The sequence below is a fragment of the Haliotis rufescens genome, unplaced genomic scaffold (assembly GCF_023055435.1).
Source record: "Haliotis rufescens isolate VD_foot unplaced genomic scaffold, xgHalRufe1.0.p SCAF_2, whole genome shotgun sequence".
NCBI lineage: Eukaryota > Metazoa > Mollusca > Gastropoda > Lepetellida > Haliotidae > Haliotis > Haliotis rufescens.
Window position 1 is genome coordinate 9,957,750 of NW_025963890.1, and position 23,158 is coordinate 9,980,907.

Consider the following 23,158-nt stretch of genomic DNA (forward strand, 5'->3'; position numbering starts at 1 on the left):
CATGGTGTTCAACTTGTGATGCAGGACAAGTCAGCTGTCTTCCTTCATGGTGTTCAACTTGTGATGTAGGACAAGCAAGCTGTCTTCCTTCATGGTGTTCAACTTGTGACATAGGACAAGTCAGCTGTCTTCCTTCATGGTGTTCAGCTTGTGATGTAGGACAAGCCAGCTGTCTTCCTTCATGGTGTTCAACTTGTGATGTAGGACAAGTCAGCTGTCTTCCTTCATGGTGTTCAACTTGTGACATAGGACAAGCCAGCTGTCTTCCTTCATGGTGTTCAACTTGTGACATAGGACAAGTCAGCTGTCTTCCTTCATGGTGTTCAACTTGTGATGTAGGACAAGCCAGGTGTCTTCCTTCATGGTGTTCAACTTGTGATGTAGGACAAGTCAGCTGTCTTCCTTCATGGTGTTCAACTTGTGATGTAGGACAAGCAAGCTGTCTTCCCTTATGGTGTTCAACTTGTGATGTAGGACAAGCCAGCTGTCTTCCTTCATGGTGTTCAACTTGTGACATAGGACAAGGGAATCTTCAGTCCTACTACTGGCCCAACAGCACTTAACCAGCTAAGGAGGTAATTCCTACAAATGAAAATAACAATCAAAAGTATTTTTCAATAGGGATTTTTGTTTTTGAAATAAATAAGTTGGTACTGAATAGGGATGTCACGATTCACCATCATATCATTGCATCAGTATGTTCTCAGATGATACATAAATCACCTGTATCAGTTCAAAGTTTAATCCTGCAACAATTCATATTTTAATTCTGTATCTGTTTACACATGGAACATTTAAAACAGCAATGGAATGAATATGTGGACAAAATGGATCCTACGTACAATTTAATAAACAATTTTATCCTTACTACTTTTTGTGATTTCAACATTGTACAATTAAAGTAGTTCCAAGACTTAAATTCTGTTCTTGTCTTTTTCTCGTAATCGCAAGATATTCAGAAGTTTCAAACCTCTTTTATAGTGTTTATACCCTCTGAGATATATGTATTAACACAAAATTGCAGCAAACTAAGTATCACAATATTTATCGCATCGTACTCAAAGTCTCGCGATATGTATCATATTGGTGGATAGTCGTATTGTGACATCCCTAGTACTAAATAATGTTGTGATTTATTGATAATTCCCACATTATAGCTAGATTCTTTAAATGTACTTCTGCTTGAGTTCTACACAATACATTGTTGACTGATGTATCCCCTTGTGTACCTCGAACAGCTGTCTGGGGCTGATTGGTGCCCTCGCTTATCTTGAACAGCTGTCCAGGGCTGGCTGATCCCCCAACTTACCTTGAACAGTTGTCCGGGCTGGCTGATACCCTAGTTTACTTTGAACAGGTGTATGGGTCTGGCTGATCCCCTATCTTTCCTTGAACAGCTGTCTGGGGCTGGCTGATCCCCTAGCTTACCTTGAACAGCTGTCCGGGGCTGGCTAATCCCCTAGCTTTCCTTGAACAGCTGTCCGGGGCTGGCTGATACCCTAGCTTACCTTGAACAGCTGTCCGGGGCTGGCTGTTACCCTAGCTTACCTTGAACAGCTGTCCGGGGCTGGCTGATACCCTAGCTTTCCTTGAACAGCTGTCTGGGGCTGGCTGATACCCTAACTTACCTTGAACAGCTGTCCGGGGCTGGCTGATACCCTAGTTTACTTTGAACAGCTGTCCAGGGCTGGCTGATCCCCTAGCTTTCCTTGAACAGCTGTCAAGACTGGCTGATGCCCTGGCTTTCCTTGAACAGCTGTCCAGGGCTGGCTGATACCATAGTTTACTTTGAACAGGTGTATGGGTCTGGCTGATCCCCTATCTTTCCTTGAACAGCTGTCTGGGGCTGGCTGATACCCTAGCTTACCTTGAACAGCTGTCCGGGGCTGGCTGATCCCCTAGCTTTCCTTGAACAGCTGTCTGAGGCTGGCTGATACCCTAGCTTACCTTGAACAGCTGTCTGGGGCTGGCTGATACCCTAACTTACCTTGAACAGCTGTCTGGGGCTGGCTGATACCCTAACTTACCTTGAACAGCTGTCCGGGGCTGGCTGATACCCTAGTTTACTTTGAACAGCTGTCCAGGGCTGGCTGATCCCCTAGCTTTCCTTGAACAGCTGTCCAGGGCTGGCTGATGCCCTAGCTTACCTTGAACAGCTGTCAAGACTGGCTGATGCCCTGGCTTTCCTTGAACAGCTGTTCAGAGTTGGCTGATGCCCTAGCTTTCCTTGAACAGCTGTACGGGTCTGGCAGGTCCCCATGTTTACTTTGAACAGCTGTCTAGGTCTGGCTGATCTCCTAGCTTACCTAGAACAGCAGACCAGGGCTGGCTGATCCCCCTAGTTTACCTTGAACAGCTGTCTAGGTCTGGCTGATCTCCTAGCTTACCTGAAAGAGCAGACTAGGGCTGGCTGATCCCCCAAGCTTACATGGAACAGCAATCCAGGGCTGGCTGATCCCCAAGCTTACCTTAACCGGTGTCCAGGGCTGGCTGATTCCCTAGCTTACCTTGAACAGCTGTATGGGTCTGGCAGGTCCCCTTGTTTACTTGGAACAAATGTCTAGGTCTGGCTGATCTCCTAGCTTACCTTGAACAGCTGTAAAGGGCTGGCTGATTCCCTAGTTAACTTTGAACAGCAGAGCAGGGCTGGCTGATCCCCCTAGCTTTCATTGAACAGCTGTCAAGGGCTGGCTGATGCCCTAGCTTGCCTTGAACAGCTGTATGGGTCTGGCAGATCCCCTAGTTCCTTTGAACAGCTGTCTAGGTCTGGCTGATCTCCTAGTTTACCTAGAACAGCAGACCGGAGCTGGCTGATCCCCCTAGCTTACCTGGAACAGCTGTCCGGGGCTGGCTGATCCCGTAGCTTATCCATAACAGCTGTCCAGGTCTGGCTGATTTCCTAGCTTCCCTAGAACAGCAGACCAGGGCTGGCTGATCTCCCTTGCTTACCTGGAACAGCTGTCCGGGACTGGCTGATCTCCTAGCTTCCCTAGAACAGCAGACCAGGGCTGGCTGATCTCCCTTGCTTATCTTGAACAGCTGTCTGGGGCTGGCTGATCCCGTAGCTTATCCATAACAGCTGTCCAGGTCTGGCTGATCTCCTAGCTTCCCTAGAACAGCAGACCAGGGCTGGCTGATCTCCCTTGCTTACCTGGAACAGCTGTCCGGGACTGGCTGATCCCGTATCTTATCTTGAACAGCTGTCCAGGTCTGGCTGATCTCCTAGTTTACCTTGAACAGCAGACTGGGGTAGGCTGATTACCTAACTTACCTTGAACAGCTGTGTGGATCCAGTTTACTCATGAGGTCGGCAGTATGACACGGATGGAGCTGGAAGAAGGGTCGGCCCAAGATTGGGTGTTCCTGCAGATACATCAGGCATATCATCAACACCTATTTCTAGCAAAGGATTTTTAGAACTGAAACAACTTGATTTATAACAAGTACTTGTAAAATCACAAATCTGATAATCACATAAAGCAAAATGTCAGAAGGTCAAGGCTTTGTTGAATACTATTGTTGTCAAAACCTGGTTTGGTTGTGTTTTGAATTCTGCAGCATAATTATGTTTTTCAAGCATTTTCTGTGACAATACATTTAGTTTGATAAAATCCCCGGACCCCATCAAATCTTTGCTCTCATTCTAGTTTTTTGTCTGAAAGCTTCTTGTTTATCATGCTCTATATTTACATGTATGAAGGTTATCAACTGCTGAGCATCTAATACTTCCAAATATGTTAATTTCAACATCACAAATATCTTCATTCTTAAGGACTATCATCTACCTGCTGTGTTAAGATTGTCCACCGTTCATGATGAAATCTGTCCTGGTAGTGTTGGGGGACGTTGTTCCACACAGCGTCCAGTGACAAGAGTCTCCCGTCTGAAAATCAACATAAATACTGCTCACATCATAAATGTTTGTTTAACGCTTGGGGGATCAGCCAGCCCTGGTCTGCTGTTTTAGGTAAGCTAGGAGATCAGCCAGACCTAGACATTTGTTCCAAGTAAACAAGGGGACCTGCCAGACCCGTACAGCTATTCAAGGTAAGCATGGGGATAAGCCAGCCCTGGATAGCTGTTCCATGTAAGCTTGGGGGATCAGCCAGCCCTAGTCTGCTCTTTCAGGTAAGCTAGGAGATCAGCCAGACCTAGACAGCTGTTCAAAGGAAACTTGGGGATCAGCCAGCCCCGGACAGCTGTTCAAGATAAGCAAGGGAGATCAGCCAGCCCTGGTCTGCTGTTCTAGCGAAGCTAGGAGATCAGCCAGACCTAGACAGCTGTTCAAGGTAAACTAGGGGGATCAGCCAGCCCTGGTCTGCTGTTCTAGGTAAGCTAGGAGATCAGCCAGACCTAGATAGCTGTTCAAAGTAAACAAGGGGACCTGGCAGACCCGTACAGCTGTTCAAGGAAAGCCAAACTCTACGGACTGCTCACTCAGTTTCTAGCTTCCTCTGCCCGAATGTCTCACATAAGAGTAGCATTGAATACTACTGTTCAGGGTTTACCGTTTGGAAAGTCATGACCAGTTTCGATGATCAGGTTTTGTCTTTATTTACATTTTATATGAAGGAGGGACAATTGTTTAAAATTTTCACAACTTCCATTCCACAATTGCACAGTATGTTCAATCTTGGAGAGATTCCTTGTTTGTTTGTTTGTGGTTAAGGCTACACCAATAATCCAACTTTTCTGAACCAGCCAATCTTGTTATTGACATCAAGTTCCGGGGTAGAATATGTCTTCAGCAACCCATGCTTGCCGTAAAAGGTGACTATGCTTGTAAGAGGTGACTAACGGGATCGGGTGGTCAGGTTCGCTCACTTGGTTGATGCATGTCATTGTATCCCAATTGAGTGGATCGATGCTCATGATGTAAATCACTAGATTGTCTGGTCCAGACCTGATTATTTACGAACTGCCGTCATATAGCTGGAATATTGCTGAGTGCAGTGTTAAACAACAAACAAACACAACATGTTTTCCATGTCAAAGAGAATTTGGTAAAAACTGTACCAAACTGGAAATATGATGACATACCTTCGCCTTAATTTCCTGAATTCAGTAATGCTCAACCAACACATGCACATTAAGGCAAGGTGGGTCAGCTTGTTTGTTTGTTCTTTAACGCTGCAGTCTGAAATATTCCAACTATATGATGGCGGTCTGTAAATAATCGAATCTGGACAAAATAATCCAATGGTTGACGTCATGAGCATAGGACTGTTGTGATTCACTCGTGTATTCGGTGAATCGAAGCGTATCCATTCATGAATTGAATTCATTATTCATGGCCACTAGAATCGAATATTTATGAATATGTGCATTTACATACCCTGTACCTAAAAATATCCTTAAGAACATATTATACGTATAGATTTCTTCAAAGACAAGACTCTTACAACATTAAATTTGACAGTAATGTGGTCACTGGTCATTGTCGCATTTGTCAGATACTGGTAAATGGATAAGTGCAGTATATACATGTAAATGTATGACATATTAATAATTAACAAACCATGTCCAATAATTAATGTTGTTATTCTTTCACTGAATATAACAAACAATACATCAACTGCTGACTTGTTATTGTATTTGTGACCCTATATTCGTGATACAAATCGTATTCGCCTCATAGTGTATTCATTGCAGCCCTAATGAGCATTGATCTATGCAATTGGGATATGATGACATGCATCAACCAAGTCAGTGAACCTGACTGACCCCCTGATCCTGTTAGTCGTCCTCTTATGGCAAGCATGGATTGCTGAAGACCAATTCTAACCTGCATCTTCATGGGTGGGTGAGTCAGCATATATTTTTGGCATATACAGTCAAGTCTCGTTTATCCGACACAAATGATGGAAACCGATTAAATCAGTGCTATTTAGACCCTTTAATCCGAAGTCTCGCACTCTGACGCACCTAATTTGCAACGAATTGCTGAAATCACTCATTAATCAGTCTCGTTAATCCGACACAGTGATCGGCGTACTTCGTGGTCATCTGTCCGCGAGTACACAGCCCGTTTTTTGATGCGAGACGAGTTGGCGTTAGCTGCATATTTCAATGGCTGCTGAGATAAACTTGCTTAACAATAAACAATTACTGCTTTAAATAAACAAAACAGGATTAACCATTGCCTAGATTACCTCAATCTCATTAAAATCGTGTACAAGTTCTCGATACCGCTGAGGACATCCTATTATAGGTCACATCAGAAAGACCTTTCACGAACTTTGACCAACCAATGAAATTACTAACAGGAAGTCGACATTAGCCACCAAAAAAGCAGCTTTCTTAAGCGACTTCCATTCCAGACTATGCTTTAGAAGGTAGTTTTGAAGCAGTCATACAGTCCGTAACAGTAGTTTAAACTTATGTTAAAATATGAATATTTCCAATTTCTGTTTTTTATTACAACATGTTTGAATCAGTATCTATCATGTAGTTGTCCAATTTTTTATCACTAACAGTGATACTACCTAATATTGTTAGTCACACATACTCGTTAATCCGACAAAATCATATGCCACGAACAATGTCGGATTAAAGGGACTTACAAAATTCTCAAAAATCATTTGAATTTGAATATTACTAATAATTTATTTATATCATATACTCAACCTCTTTTTTGATTAATCAATTAATGTACTTATCAAAATGATGAGAGCTCACAACTAGATTTACACACTTACAAAAACATGTAAAGACAAACAATTTTAATTACAAAATGGATATTTAAGTTCATTTATTTACAATAATCAAATATTTTCAACTATTGTAGTCTGATCAATGAGCAGGGCCACTGAAAATTGGTGACCTCACTCCAGTGGGGTTAGTTATCTAAGGGAAGTAACTCTGTCTGTCCTAATTAGAGACAGGCACTTGCTGGAGTGAGACCTGGCTTATTGGGTTTGATACCGGTCATGTTGACAATGGGAGTTTGTTCATTTGTTTAACCCTGCACTCGGCAATATAACAGCTATAATGACTGCGGTCTGTGTATATTTGAGCCTAGATCTGACAATCCAGTAGTTGACATCACGAGCATCGTTCCATGCATTTTGGATGCAATGACGTGTTTGTTTGTTGTTTAATGCCACACTCAGCAATATTCCAGCTCTATCACGGTGGTCTGTAAATAATCAAGTCTGGACCAGACAATCCAGTGATTGACATCATGAGCATCGATCCACTCAAGTGGGATACACTGACATGCATCAACCAAGTCAGCGAGCCTTACCACCCGATCCCGTTAGTCGCCTCTTACGACAAGTATAGCAAAGACGTGTAATCAATCAAGTCGCCAACAAGCCTGACCACATGATCCATTTAGCAGCCTCTTCTGACAAGCATATATAGGTGATTGGGGACCTATATTCTTACCCCAAATCCCCACAATGACAACTCTGCATCAATCGTACACAATTTCATCACGCACAATAATCGATGGTTCAATTACAGGTCAGTAATTACAGACACAATTATGAACATGCTAAACATTCTAAACGCAACGTGGAAAGAAGAATTTAAAATGTTAGTATTATTTGATAATGGCAGCTGCTTGTGTTACTTATGGCAAATTATTTTTTCCGCAAATAATTATTGGTTAAAAAACTGGACAGACAATACTAATAAATCATGTAAGTAGGAGTTTTGAAAAACAACAACTTTCAATCCATCATTTTTATCCAATTACTGCAAACTTTAGAGCATTTACACAAAAAATGGTTCTGAAAGTTGGTAAGGCCAGCCATTGAAAATAATTATGCTTCGGATTCTTTTTAGAGTGAGTGAGTGAGTGAGTGAGTGAGTGAGTGAGTGAGTGATCGGGTGAGTGAGTGATCGAGTGAGTGAGTGAGTGAGTGTGGTTTTACGCCACTTTTAGCAATATTCCAGCAATATCCTGACAGGGGACAATAATCCTTACGTGCTTACACTATATATATTAAAGTCTCCATCAAATACAGTAAAAGAACATAGAAATAGACACATGTGTTAACAGGTTGTTTCCAGAAGTCTGTGTACACTGTACCATAACATTCAAACTACATCATGCCATTAGCATTAGGGCTGAGATCGAGTGAGTGAGTGAGTTGGGTTTAACAGCACTTTGAACAGTATTTAGTCATATCATGACGTGCCAGCTTGGTGTGAAAAGAAACTTATGCACAGTATGGTGCTAACAAACCAAGCAACATAATCAGTTTGAATCCCCGATTCCAACCCACAATCACACTTTTTTGACAAGGGACGCAACTCTGCATAACAAACTGCGGTGCCCTATTCCCACTGCTGCAAGTATGCACTATTTATCCCGAAACTTTGTTCCTGATATGATACATAACACAAGACACTATTTCAGGGTAATACTTGACATGAGACTTGTAAAAATAAATTTGCTGTTTCTCAGACCTGCCCCTAAAATTGATTTAAGCTGACATGTACCAAGAGCACAAGAAATCAAGATTTCTTATCACTGTTTTTGTAAACATACTAAAACAAATTATTAAGGCGTTTAAGTAATCAAATTTGTAAAAAGAATTAGTATTGTTTTTAGTTCCAATTTAAATCTTTTCATTATTGCATTGATTATGCAGGGTGTGATGGACTAACCAAGCAATATTTTTTCATTTGTTTTAATACACTGAAAAATAATCATGCCATAACCTAAAAAAGGACTACTGTTTCCGGATTGGCTGTTATTAGTATGGATGAGCTTGTGTGGCATTATTGCACTGAACTCTGTCACCGATTTCGTATTGCTGACAACAACTTTTTGCAAGTTTTTTACAAAATAAATCTGTGAAGTTAATATTTTTGGAATATATATTTTGAATTGACTTTAATATCTTTTTGGCTTCATGGAGCTGTAAACATAAAGACTGGCATGCACCTATCAGAGCTCCAGATAAGCTTTTGGTGTTGTGGGTATTTTACCCATGCATTTTTAAATCATTGGGTATCAGTAATTCTATCTGGGTATTTAAATTTCTGTTACTCACTAGTTTTTACACATGTGGGTATTTAAGTTAAATATTTAAAAACACTATTCATCTAGTCCCTGCAAACTGGTGTCGTGTGGGTTCGAGAGCTTTATAGGACTCAAAAATACCACGATACTTCCACACGAAAGTGTGATGGCAAATGATCATGATGTAACTGTCATTGTGGAGTTTGGCAAGGTTGACAGAATGCCCGTTTATAATTTCAAAATAAGATGCTGATTTGCTAATCGGATACGAAGGGTTACTTCACAATATTTTGATGATACACACAAGTTGTTTTTTTGTAGCGTATCTGTAATGTTCGTTGCGTATTTGATATGCTTGGATTTTATTTTACTGCGTATTTCTACATTTTTGATGCCTATTTTACGCAGATACGCAGCTTATCTGGAGCTCTGCTATGCAGATTTACACTGTATGTACACTGCTTTTTACATTATACATCCATAAACACACAAAAATATTCAAGTCAATTCTTAAAAAAATCACAAATTACAACACTCCCCCTACCCTCACTACATACATGTAAACATTAATATTAGGTTGCACTTTTCAATAATAGGTTGCACTGGTGCATGTTTTCTGTTTCTAAATCGAGTCCTGCCCTATAATGAGTATTGCATGACATCGTCAGGAGTCTAACATCCATGGATGAAGTGCCACTGGCACAGTTATAATCGTAATGGAACCGTGACAATAAGTTCCAGCTGCCTGAAGGCAACACATGTAAATCACATTTGTCTTAGAATATGACTTGTGTCGATGTTTATCATATTTTAAAACCAGTCATAAATGCACTTTTGCACAAGATGACTGGACAAACAGAGGGTAAAGAATCAACAAATGATCACTTAATGTAAGTCAATAAACACTATGATTCATAAAATAAACCAGGTGATTCAGGAAATAAAACAGAAATGGACGAGTCTTAAAACCCCTGACTTTCCAAGGCTGCATTGTCAACCTCAATGGAAAGGAGAGAGGCAAGCTCTTGATATCTAGCTCATGGTGTAATGTCTCTGAATTTGTAGATTGTTCAAAACTATTCTTCTTGTTGGCATGTTTAAAACCAAAGAGCACACTAAACATGTGCCCTTGGTTTGTTGTTTTACGCCGCACTCAGCAATATTCCAGCTATATGACGGTCTATATCCCAACGGTCTGTAAATAATCGAGCCTGGACCAGACAGTCCAGTGATTGATCTCACGAGCATCGATCCACGCAACTGGGATCGATGATATGCTTCAAACAAGTCAGCGAACCTGACCACCCAATCCTGTTAGTCGCCTTTTGCGACAAGCATGGATTGCTGAAGACCTATTCTACCCTGGGTCTTTACGGGCCTGCAGTCTGACAAAATGAAGTAATGCATACCTTGTGTATATGCATTGAAGTACAGGACTGGCACCCCATAGCTGGCACTGTAGACGATGTGGTACTCAAACTGGCAGACAGAAGATGATGATGATGATGATGATGATGATGGTGATGGAGGCCCTGTTGTCAGGCACGCGACATCACTCCCCTGCAAAGGGAAACAGGGTCACTGGTTACACATCCTGCATTTGTAAAAGTGTTTGTTTGTTTGTTGTTCAGCGCCTCACAAATATTCCAGCTATATATCTGCAGTCTGTAAATAATCGAGTCTGGATCACACAATCCAGTGATTGAAATCATGAGCATCGATCTATGCAATAGGGATACGATGACATGCATCAAGAAAGTCAGTGAGCCTGACCACCCAATTCCAATCCTGATAATTACCTCTTACAACGAGGATGAGTTGTAATGGGGGTTATAATAGTGTGTGAGTTACTGCTTTGAACAGTTTGTCAGTTAAAACAACACTTGTCAGCTTAAAGTGGATGGAAACCCCTCCAAAAAACAGGTACTTGCTTTTTATCGCTTTGGTGAAGCAAGGACCAAGGATTCAAACCCATGACCACTGAATACTGACACCAAAATCAGACCTTAGTTCTCCCTACCGCTAAACAAAGATCTGAAGACATCCCATTCGGGGTCATGTCAGAACGACCAATCAGTGCGTCGCTTACCAGATTATGAAAGTGACAGTCAGAATGTGATTTCTAATCATGCAATCTCGAAAACTTTAACATGGGGTATTCCGAACGATAGTTACGGGTTTGACGACTGAATCCTTACAATCTAGACCATCTATTAGCCATTCCAGAATGTTTTTTGTTCCGGTTTCAAATTTGTAAATTGAGAATTTGTCAAAATATGTTTCGAAGCGTAGTCCCCAATTTGAAATTTGTGCCGTAAAGCTCAAGAAAGCTGCGTTCTGATTGGTCATTCCATTGGTCAGTCAAAGTTCGCGCAAGGTCGGTCTGACGTGACCCGTAATGGGATGTCCTCAGATCTTTGTTTAGCAGTAGCGAGAACTAAGATCTGATTTTAATGAGATTGCAAAGGGACAAAACTCTGCACAACAAATTTAGGCATCAACCAACTGGCCATCCAATTAGTATTAGTGTACATACTGGGACATGCAATTCAATACATTTTACAAATACAGAATACACACATTAGCCAAATAGTGATACATATCAACTGGACTAAATTACAGTGTTGCAAACTCTGGCTTGTTGTAACATGTTATAACCAGAAACTGTGACGCTGATCACTTGGATATAGATGTCATAACTTACTGTAAGGCCTGATGGACTACTATATAAGGCCAGCTTAAAAAATATTCTTGTTTCTCTTGACTTTTTTCAATACTAGGTGAGTTGGGGGTATTATTTTCCCTATTGCCTCAGTAGGTTACAAAGCAATATTTGTAAATTTGATGTGACCTCGTTTGGCCATGCCCACTGCCCTTCAAAATATGAAGAGACACAGCAAGATTTCCCTCTGAATCAGATGCACAATGAATGGCATGGCATGTGCAAAAAGTAGGAATCTGTAGCAAAATCGAAATTTGAGTTCGAAAAAAGTTGTTTTTCAAAAGTGCTCAAATATTAATAACGTTTTAAGGGTGGGGGCAATTTTAGGTGTGAATGAGTTGTATGAAACAAGTGGGTTGTATGAAACAAGAAATTAATTTTATCAAGCCTTTGTACAACTCATGGGCCTGACATACTCCCTGCTTCACTGAATTTCTTAAACATGGCTGATAGCAGCTGTTATCTCAACTTGATCTGGTATCAGCCAACAAACAAGCAAATACTTGTACCTTCAAGTACATGGCACTGTCTAGGTAGCGGACAACCAACCCCCCAACATTTAAGCTAGTGCAGTGAGTAACTTGAAAATGACTTGCAAAAAGCTAACTGGCTAAGATAACACTGTTTCAATACCTGTGGTGAATTCATTGTTTTACATCAAAGACAGTACGATATCAACTATACCATGGCTGCCTGATACTGATCAAGTCTGGACAGGACAAACTGGTGGTTGATAGCATGAGCAACGATTCCAGTCTTCAGGATATGACAAGAACTGCTGGCATGCACTTGAAAACTGGATTTGACCAAACATTACAAACATTATCAGAATGTTACTAGGCTGAAAACAGTTGCGGACACTGCAAACTTAAGGTCCAAAACACAACTGTGATACCCATATCAAATACAGCACCATAGAATAACCATATCATCTTTGTTTCATTTTTTGTCAGCATCAATCATGGGCATATACTTTCTTTTGCCTGGCATTCTACATTAGCTAGATTTCACATTTCACCATCAAAATCTGAAAAATAACTTTGGGACCTATTGTAACTCAGTAGTGTGTGTAGAACGTTTGCGTATGTTTTTGGTGTTTTGTTTGTTGTCTAATGCTGCACTCAGCAACATTGCAAAAATATGACGTCGGTCTGTAAATAATCAAGTCTGGACCAGACAATCCAGTGATTGACATCGTGAGCATTGATCTACGCAACAGAAATACGATGACATGCATCAAACAAGTCAGTTAGTCTGACAAGCCCATCCTGATGCCTCACACGACAAACATGTTGCTGAAGGCCAATTCTAACCTTGATCTTCATGAGGGCATTCGGTGTTGTGTTTGTTGATGTGGTCTTGGTATAGAGTGTGTGTGTGTGTGTGTGTGTGTGTGTGTGTGTGTGTGTGTGTGTGTGTGTGTGTGTGTGTGTGTGTGTGTGTGTGTGTGTGAGTGTGTGTGTGTGTGTGTGTGTGTGTGTGTGTGTGCATGCTAGGATGGTCACAAGGTGTGTGGGGTGGTGGTGGTGAAGGATTGGGTTGTGCCTGGAGCAAGAATGAATATCGTCTATACCTCTATATCAATCTCTTCCTCCTCTTCAGCAATAATCTGATTGGCTGTCTGACCTCCAGATTGCTTCTGATTGGTGGATGACTTAATGTTATCTGTCACAACTTCAATGTTGCATCGCTTGGTAAGATACACTTCACTTCTGTTATGCTGCAATAGACATCACTATTTAAAATGGGTTACCTGGGTATTTACATAAAACATCCTGTAAGTGTACTTGATAGAGTTTGCATGTGTGTGTGTGTGTGTGTGTGTGTGTGTGTGTGTGTGTGAGTGAGTTGGATTTAACTCCTCTTTTAACTGTATTCCAGTTATATCACGGCGTGTCAGCTTAATGTGTGAAGAAAGCCCGAAGTGATGCAGGTTTTAGACATTTACCACTTTGGTGAAACACACGAGCATGGGTATGGTGCTGACAAACCTAGAAACATAATCGGGGCCAACCGGGAATTGAACCCACAATCATAGATTTATGGTGTGCCCAAGGGACGCAACTCTGCACACCGAATCACGGCGCCTGAGACGACTGGGCCACTTGTGCCCCCAATGGGAGTGAATGAATCTTGATGATGCCGAATATTCAAGCTACATCAAGGCAGTCTGTAAATAATGAAGTCTGAACCAGGCAAATCAGAGGCTGACTGCATGAACAATGATTTGTTTGTTGTTTGTCTGGTGTTCAATGTCTAATACAACACTCAACAATATTCCAGCAATATGATAGCAGTCTGTAGATAATCAAATATGGACCAGTCAATCCCGTGATTAACATCATCAGCATCGATCTATGCATTTGGAAACAATAACATGCATCAACCAAGACTGTCAATCCGATCATGTTTGTCGCCTCTTACGACCAGCATGGGTTGATAAAGACCACACCTAACCCAGATCTTCACAGTAGCTGTCACTGTGACACGCTGTAACCATCCAATCCTCATATTGTAGGCTCTAACAACAAGCTTTGTTTGTTTGTTGTTTAAAACAGCACTCAGCAATATTTCAGCCTGTAAATAATCAAGTCTTGACAGGCAATCCAGTGATTGAACCTATGAGCAACAATCCATGAAGCCTCTTTATAAATCAACTGAGTTGCGGAGTTGGAACACCCGAACGACTAGTCGCATCTTAGGACCTCTTCTTACCGGGGTTTATTATTTGTGACAAAGCAGGTACTGCGGAGCCATCCCGCCCACGAAGATGCATAGTGGTGTGTAGATGTTTGTTTGTTGTTTAACGCCGCACTCAGCAATATTCCAGATATGACAGCGGTCTGTAAATAATCAAGTCTGGACAAGGCAATCCAGTGATAGACATCATGATCATTGATCCACGCAATTAGGATACGATGACATGCATCAACCAAGTCAGCGAGCCTGGCCACCCGATCCTGTTAGCAGCTGGTTAGTCGCCTCTTACGACAAGCATAACTGCGGTACGTTGATGTAGCAGTGTAACTATTGTTGATGTACCTACATGTATGCTGTCCAGCAGTGCAACACATCTTTCTAGGCCTGAAGTAGCCTGTTTCAAACCAAAGTCTACAGTTTATATCAACAGCCTGTTTCAACCAATATTTTATGATGCTCCTTGACAGAATCTCTCGATATGTCAATTTTCATATCTTATGCTTAAATGTCAACAAATCGGTTTAATGCAGTTTACATAACCTTTTGGCTGGTGTCTTACGAGAAGGAGAAAGATCTAGCAACAGATTCCTTAAAAGTTGAGGATTTCAGCCAGATCCAGTAAGATCGATTTGTGTTTAAAGACAACACATAGGAGTCTTGTTAATAAAATTTAAACTTTTGTGACGAATTATTAATATCAATTTTAATACATTTTTTGGACAATTTACAATTTTGGCTAATATTAAATTTCATAAAATTAATTACCCCAGAAAATTAGAAGCATTTGTTTATTGGTTGGTTGGTTTGTTGTTTAACGCCGCGCTCAGCAATATTACAGCTATATGACGGCATTTGTTTATTGACAATGGGGGGAAATCTGGTGCGGTGGTTCGTGACTAATAAAGAGAATTTCGGGAGGTTGACCTAAATAAATGACAAGGAGAGTCAAACCTAAAACTGGAAATGACCGGTCTCATAAACAAGTTCACATACATACAGACGCACCATAATTATTTTTCAACAAATAACCTATATTTTATAAAATACTCGGGTCTTGTACCTTTTTCTTCATACCATCATCTATATCTAATTTGACACAGCTGACACGGTTTGGGAGTTGATTATGCTGTGATTAAACACGCCGATGGAAGGTTGCACAAACAAACTTGTCGACTTTGGTCTCGCTTTAGAAAAACGGGATTTCCTACCATCAAGGGAGGTAACCACGGGAGGCTTATTCCGCTATAGCGCGTGGGGATCGGGCATTCAGCCAAGTTTCTAATTTTAGGCTCACGCCGAATACAGCGAAACGCGATGGGTGCCGAGTCGCGCGTGGTTCTTTCTAGCGAAAGCAGTTATGGGTGGCGAGCACAAGCGAACACACTGCGCAAATAACTTACAGGCGATGACTTCAAATCCCAAGTATCGTTATTTTTGACCGACAGTGTAAAAAATATATTTGCTTGATTAGCGAATTCAGTCCCAGAAATCGAACCTGCCGCCATTTCTGTTCTGCTTGAGCCGCCCACGTAGGAGGTGTACGGTAGCGCTGATACACAATGGCCAAAGTGTGACCTATTTTTACTGTAAGGGGGAAGAAATTCGGTGAATCACCCTCGCTTTGTCGCTCCGATCCTTCTTAATTTTATCAAATTATTTTGAACTGTACCATAACATTTAAATCCGTCAACTTCGAAGGTATTTTGCTTGTTTGCTGTGCGAATTCATGTATATTTACAAAGACAATATCCTGTTACCCCTTTATCAATAAACTCGTCCGACCCAAGACGGTTTCGAGGAGCCCCAGAAACTATTGAGCAAAATCTCGGGGAATATAGGTCAACGCTACGTCGCATTATTATTTAAATCGTTCCATTGACTATAGCAGCTAGGGGAACAGTGCCTGCACTGAGAAACAAAGCCCAACACCCGTTGTTCAGTAAACAACTAACTCTATCCCGGGTGCGTTATCTATATTGGTAAATGATTCTGGTTTGAGAACAGTGAAGTTTCAATTATTTGTTCATCTTTTAAAAAATACGTACTGATGTATGATGTGGATGTATGTTCTAAGTAATATAAGGAGAAAAAACTGTTACTTTTACTTTGTATTTTGAACATTTTTCAAAACATCGTCAGTATTAGGTGCTAAAGAACAAACAATTTTAACCGAGAAGGCCTCTTCTTAAATATCTAGATTTTATTTTCCCATTTCTAAAGACAGCGCGTGGCGCTTATTCGACCTACATCTGTATGTAACATTAAGTACAGACGGCGATTATTATTTATCTGCACAAATATTAAATTTTTATTCATGCTCACACTTTTACTTTGGCAAACTCATTCTTTTGCTCATAAACAAAGCCAACTACGCCAAAAATTTACACTGATCTGATCAAACTAGATAATTGGCAAAGAGCCAGCAGGGCTTTGTCGCCGTACCACATGATGGTAGAGCCAGACGGTTTTGAGGCACTCCAAAGCATGCTATAATTAACTATCCAATAGAGACTTGCCATTTGACAGGTCTACTTGATGTTGGCAAGGCAACGGGGTCAGTGTCGTCCTTGATGGCTTGACAGGTGCGTGACAGTTCAGCTCTCAGCATGTACGCGAAAGGGAAAGGGTCTACTGTTCCCTCGGATGCTCAAGCGAGGGAAAAGTGAGTATTCTCAAACATACAGCATCAACATGACACTTGCATATTTTTCGATACGATAGTCCCGAGTTGTTCACTCACGATTATGCCTCGTCTTTGTCTATGAACGCGCTGTTTCACCTGCCAGTGAGGGATGCCCCATTCAAACAGTGTTGGTTATAATGCTAGGCTGTTCCGCTTAGTAAACACACCCGATCGTGGCAGTGATTCAGTGTGATTTGACTGAACAGGCTGATCGCTGGACATCGATCTTTGATATGAATGAAAATAAATGTTATTGTTTGTGTGAATAAAATAAATGAAATTATTATTTGGCATACGATCGCCAGTAAAGGACTGTAAACATGTTACACGAACATGAGCACGTTGTGGGTAATGTCAACTGCAATGGCCGCCGGCTATTCGATGGCCCAATCAGTTTGTGTACACTTGTTACATTGTTTTCTCTTCTACTTCCAGGTTAGCTTTGTACGTCTACGAATATTTATTACACGTAGGGGCCCAGAAGTCAGCGCAGACATTTTTATCAGAAGTAAGTATTTTAGGTGAATCGCGTTTTCTTCGCGGAACTTCCGTTGTGATGTTCTCCGACTTCCTCGCTATACCGCATGTAAATATGGCCCATTTGGGCACTATCAACGAATGACTGTGTCTGTCTAGAACCCGATTTGTATATCAGCCCTCCTCTTTCCTCTTTTGATACAGATACGATGGGAGAAAAACATTACACTGGGCGAGCCGCCGGGGTTTCTACATTCTTGGTGGTGGTAAGTACCTCGCTGGCTACACGTGGGGTCCGGCATCACATTGTACACGTGGGGTCACGGGTGAGTGAACACGCCCACACGGGGGTATTGGTCAGATTGGCATGCCATAAACTATTGGTACATTCATTTGGTGTGTATGCCCTGTTGTTTTTAGGTACGACGTCACATGTGCAAATTGTATAGGGATTAGGTTAGGGTAGTAGACATTGCATTGGGGATTAAGACACTTCATTAAAAACACATCACCATACCAGATCAGTAAGGCTGTTCCCCTAGGCATGTCCTGTTATATCTTATGCCATTGTTGCTAGTTTGCAGTATAAATTATTTGATACTTACATACCTCTATAAAAGTAATTGTTTGGGCGACTTCAGTGATAGTTGTATTAAGTAATTAATTGGTTTACCAATTTTTATTTGTCTCAACATGCAACTAAAGACATGTGTCTTTAAGAAAATGTTATTTAGAATAAATCTTCGGTGTACGTGAAGACTTACTTCAAACAGTATCCTGGACCCCGTTACACAAAGTGATCTTAGCACTACTACTGTCGTAAGCCTATGTTAAAGTATTGGAGTTAAGATCTCCTTAGTGCTAAGATAGATTTGTGCAACGGGGCCCAGGTGGGGAGATAAAAAAAAAAGATTAGTGATCAGTTATGAATAAACCCGTCAGACATTCATGTATGTATGAATGATGATGATGAATGTTATCATTAATGTAAACAGGTGTTTTAGACAAAATGACTATTGCATAATTGGCTGGTATTATTTAAAGTAATATGTTACGGATATTACAGAGTTGTGATCCTTTAGTTGACAGAGTGGATGATATGAGAATACTGTATATTACTGCCAAATGACTTACCCCCATGTAGAACAGTGTTCACTGACTGGTGTAAATAAATGTTGTTGTGAAGTAATGCCTTTGTTTTCAGCCAGAAGCAACAGTGGGCTGTATAAAGTTAACACCTTGGATTTTCAGACTGGTGTATATTTTATATATACACCACTCAGTGTTTTGTCTTGTGGATTGTGCAATTCTGCCCTGTCATTGGCTGGTGCAAACAAATGTGGAACTGTTATGTGTTATGTGATACAGTAGGTCAACACCTGGTGCACAACACCCTATACAAGTGCTGCTTATACTTGCCAGATCCCTGTTCTGTGACAAACCACACTGCATACATCAGTTTGGATACGTTTACACATGGTCCAGTGGACATGAACATCGCCATACACTAATGCCCACAATAGACAGGTCGTCTGCATCTATCCAAGGCAGGTTGGACTCAGTTAGGCCCTGCCTGTCACTTAGTTATGTGCCTTCACTCCACATTTTCCACATTTGTTGTGGAACAATACCTTTGTTGTGATCGCTTTAAAATCCTGAACTGATCTCTGCAACCCTTTACTACAGTCATGTGCTACCTGAAGCCAAACTACCCAGACCACCTACATACCCTTGGCCACCCAGATCCACCATGTCAAACCTATGGTTATTCTCACCCACCCTGACATACCCTTGGCTGTCCATTCCCACCCAAACTACACAGTGGCCACCCCGATCCACCCTACCAACCCCTGGCCACCCAGATCCACCCTACCAACCCTTGGCCACCCAGATCCACCATGTCGAACCTTTGGTTATTCCTTCAACCCCTGACATAGCCTTGGCTGTCCATACCCACCCAAACTACACAGTGGCCACCCAGATCCACCCTACCAACCCTTGGCCACCCAGATCCACCCTACCAACCCTTGGCCACCCAGATCCACCCTACCAATCCTTGGCCACCCAGATCCCCAATGTCGAACCTTTGGTTATTCCTACACCCCCTGACATACCCTTGGCTCTCCATACACACCCAAACTACACAGTGGCCACCCAGATCCACCCTACCAACCCTTGGCCACCCAGATCCACCATGTCGAACCTTTGGTTATTCCTACACACCCTGACATACCATGGCTGTCCATACACACCCAAACTACACAGTGGCCACCCAGATCCACCCTACAAACTCTTGGCCACCCAGATCCACCATGTCGAACCTTTGGTTATTCCTTCAACCCCTGACATACCATGCCTGTCCATACCCACCCAAACTACACAGTGGCCACCCAGATCCACCCTACCAACCCTTGGCCACATAGATCCACCATGTCGAACCTTTGTTTATTCCTACACCCCCTGACATACCCTTGGCTGACCATACCCACCCAAACCATGCCGAATCCTTGGCCATCCTGCCTTTGTGTGAGGTATGGATGTCACCATACCAAGACCTGGCCTACCCGATCCACCCTAACTAGGACCCGCCTACCTGGACCCACCCTCCCAGATCAGGTCCCCCTAAACACCCCCTAAACACATGTCGACCTGCATTACCTGAGCCCCCCACAAATTCCACCCAAGCTCCCACTTCATGATCTCGTCATCATTCAAGCAAATGCTTAGAATTTTTTTTTGCCATGTCAGCAGTCTGCCTGCGTAGTGTTGATATGTCGGAACGCATCTAAGGGCTACAAGCCCCCCCTGCCATTTTCCTTACAGCTGGGGCTTGGAGGCCAGTGCTAATTTCTGTCCCTGCATGGGGTGCCCTGGATTGATTAGTGTGCAAGGGGGGTCATCCTTCTCACAAGCACTTGGGTGGGTTTTCTCCAGCCATCTATCTCTCCTGCCTCCCCCCTCACCACTCTTCCTATTCAACCTCATGAAGGCTCTCCTCTGTGCCCTCATCAGCCATTGATCTGAACTCTCCCTCTCGACCCTTCCGCCAATCCTCTTGCTCAAATAAACCAAAAAAGTAACATAAACAAACACTGCCACACTTGCACCACCCCATCCATCCATTTCACTGACCTACGTACAAACAGTTGCACAAGAACAAACAGGACCGTGTTGCAGCCCTTGCACCTCTCCCACAATCAGTATGGAGACTCAAACACAGAATCCCGTTTGGAATTTAATGAATATGTTCCCCCTGCATTGTTGTGTATGTGGATGTTGTTACCCCAGCCTAGTGTTGCATGATTGTCCTGTCCCCTAAACGTTCAGTCACTGATCCTGTCATGGTCGTTCCACCACCTGGGCAGCCCCTCTGATGGACAATGGGATGTCCCAATATTTCCATCATTCGATAGGTATTGTAACAAAAGGGTTTATTTTAGATGCTTTTGGAGACGTTTGAAGGAATTAGACAAAAAATGAATAGGCAGTAATGTCCTGAATTAAACATTTGGAAATCTGCTGGCACCAGAGAGCACCTGTGACAGGTTTTGTGTAAGAGAAGCATACCTTTGATATTTTGTCTCTGCAAGAGGTGATGCATGGATTGTCAGAGAATGGCTAGGACAGCGTCTATGTGAGCCAACTGCTGGCGTGAACTCTCAACTTGTTGTACATGTGAAATTATCAGACAAGGAAGCAGACAAAGAACGTGAATCCAGGATGTAGTTGATGAAACAGTTGCCTGGCTGTGTGGAGTTTGTTCATCACGTCGATATTCTGGAACTGACTGAATATTACCTCCATGGGTTTCTTGACAGGGCTTGATGCCTTGTTCAATTTGGACTTCGTGTGAAAATATAAGAAATGTTTACTGGTGGTCCAGGAGTGTGAAAATATAAGAAATGTTTACTGGTTGTCTGGGACTGTCTAGATCTTCTTGTTCCTAGTTGATACTACTTGTGCAGAGGGGCGGTTGGGTAGCCCAGTGGTGAAAGCGTTCGCTCGTCACGCCGAAGCCCTGGGTTCGATTCCCGACATGGGTACAATGGTGAAGCCCATGTCTGGTGTCCCCTGCCGTGATATTGCTGGAATATTGCTAAAAGCGGCGTAAAACCACACACACTCACTTGTGCAGGCCTTCATGATCTGTCCACGTTGTCATGTGGTGTGTGTGGAATCTGATGAGGGCTACAGTAATCTTTTTGGATGAAAATTCAGACCTTGAAAAAAGGATTGAATTGATACGGCCACATTCATGAATTGCTTAATTCCTGCCTATTGAATAGTAGTGGTCATGTTTTGAAATGGGGTTGAAATTGTATATTATATAATGAATATTATGTAAAAATTCACAGGACTAACCACATGAGATAGCTAACAAGGTTTATGGTTTATCTGTCAGATAATGTACTGGCGTTGGTTTGAAGTTTCAGACTTTACATCACAAGGGATTTTTTTACTTAATGATCAAATATATTCTCACTGTTTCCCTTTGACAGTGTATCTTGATACAAACCACATCAAAAACAAAATCTCAATATATTTCACATGACTTGGGTGTATCAATATGTATGGCATTACTTGGGTGTATCAGTGTTGATCACATGACTTGGGTGTATCAATATGTATGGCATTACTTGGATGTATCAATGTTGATCACATGACTTGGGTGTATCAATATGTATGGCATTACTTGGGTGTATCAATATGTATGGCATTACTTGGATGTATCAATGTTTATCACATGACTTGGGTGTATCAATATGTATCGTGATTTAGGTGTATCATCTGCATGGTAAGGAAGACTGCATACAACGATGACAATTTGCTGAGTATTTGTGACCCTTGATTAAGAACTTTATGTCAATTATCAGTCGGACGTTCCTTTAGCCTCTACATTGCAATGAATTACAGGATATTAATGTCTAGATCCTGTTCAGATTATTCTTCCAAGAGTATCATGTGAAGTGTTACTATCCGTGCTTGTAGGAAGTCTAACAGTGATGCATTTTTGTGTGCTCTATCTTATGGACTTATCTGAACAAATCCCAACAAATCCTTTTTCAATCCTGTAGTGATGGTTTCTGCAAAGTATGAACACGATAAAATTACATCCTTTTTTTTTGAAACGGAAGGAGTTTGTTATTATGAGGCAGTGGGTTGGTTAGCCAAGTAGTGATGGCATTGGCTAATAATGAAGGGTTTGTTATTATGAGGCAGTGGGTTGGTTAGCCAAGTAGTGATGGCATTGGCTAATAATGAAGGGTTTGTTATTATGAGGCAGTGGGTTGGTTAGCCAAGTAGTGATGGCATTGGCTAATAATGAAGGGTTTGTTTCCACATGGCAATGTGTGTGAAGCCCATCTGGTGAAATTCCTTGCTGTGGCTGAAGACTCAAGTTTATTTCGATGTGGTAAAGTACATTTAACATACAAGCAAGGTAAAACTATACTCACTTATTTTCCCTTGGGGGAACAGGGGTAGGAATAAGTCCTCAACAACCTCACTTACTGTACAAGGTGTCTAAATAGATCAGGTAGTCAGGCTTGGTGATTTAGTTGACTGCAAGTCATCGTAACCCTTCAGGCTGGCCGTTGCT

General features: G+C 41.9%; 2 protein-coding genes across 11 annotated transcripts in view; one reads left to right on the top strand and one right to left on the bottom strand.

Moving 5' to 3' along the window:
- Positions 1-152: 152 nt before the first annotated feature.
- Positions 153-17,007, bottom strand: LOC124136234 (ubiquitin-like-conjugating enzyme ATG10). Its single transcript, XM_048399201.1, has 7 exons — positions 16,932-17,007; positions 15,895-16,037; positions 13,273-13,419; positions 10,387-10,537; positions 3,786-3,883; positions 3,272-3,363; positions 153-582 (listed from the first exon to the last, which is right to left on the bottom strand). Exons 1-7 carry the CDS (start codon positions 17,005-17,007, stop codon positions 504-506), a joined length of 786 nt encoding a protein of 261 aa, XP_048255158.1. The 3' UTR covers positions 153-503.
- The window catches only part of LOC124136158 (single-stranded DNA-binding protein 3-like), a 112,984-nt gene continuing 106,748 nt past the window's right edge, over positions 16,923-23,158 (top strand). For 9 of the 10 annotated variants that reach the window (XM_046501986.2, XM_046501988.2, XM_046501981.2 and 6 more), the window contains exons 1-3: positions 16,923-17,061; positions 17,518-17,590; positions 17,758-17,825. In XM_046501986.2, coding sequence (XP_046357942.1) covers positions 17,006-17,061; positions 17,518-17,590; positions 17,758-17,825 — 197 coding nt within the window. In that variant the 5' untranslated portion in view covers positions 16,923-17,005. The remainder of the gene's footprint in view (positions 17,062-17,517; positions 17,591-17,757; positions 17,826-23,158) is intronic. The other variant, XM_046501982.2, reaches the window with a different exon arrangement.

Excerpts from the sequence above, each read along its gene's own strand:
- LOC124136234 (XM_048399201.1), bottom strand. The coding sequence starts at position 17,007 with ATGCTGAGAGCTGAACTGTCACGCACCTGTCAAGCCATCAAGGACGAC. Across the intron at positions 10,538-13,272 it reads AGGAAGAGATTGATATAGAG|GGGAGTGATGTCGCGTGCCT; the intron begins GTATAGACGATA and ends TTCCCTTTGCAG. Across the intron at positions 583-3,271 it reads GATCCACACAGCTGTTCAAG|GAATTACCTCCTTAGCTGGT; the intron begins GTAAGTTAGGTA and ends TTTCATTTGTAG.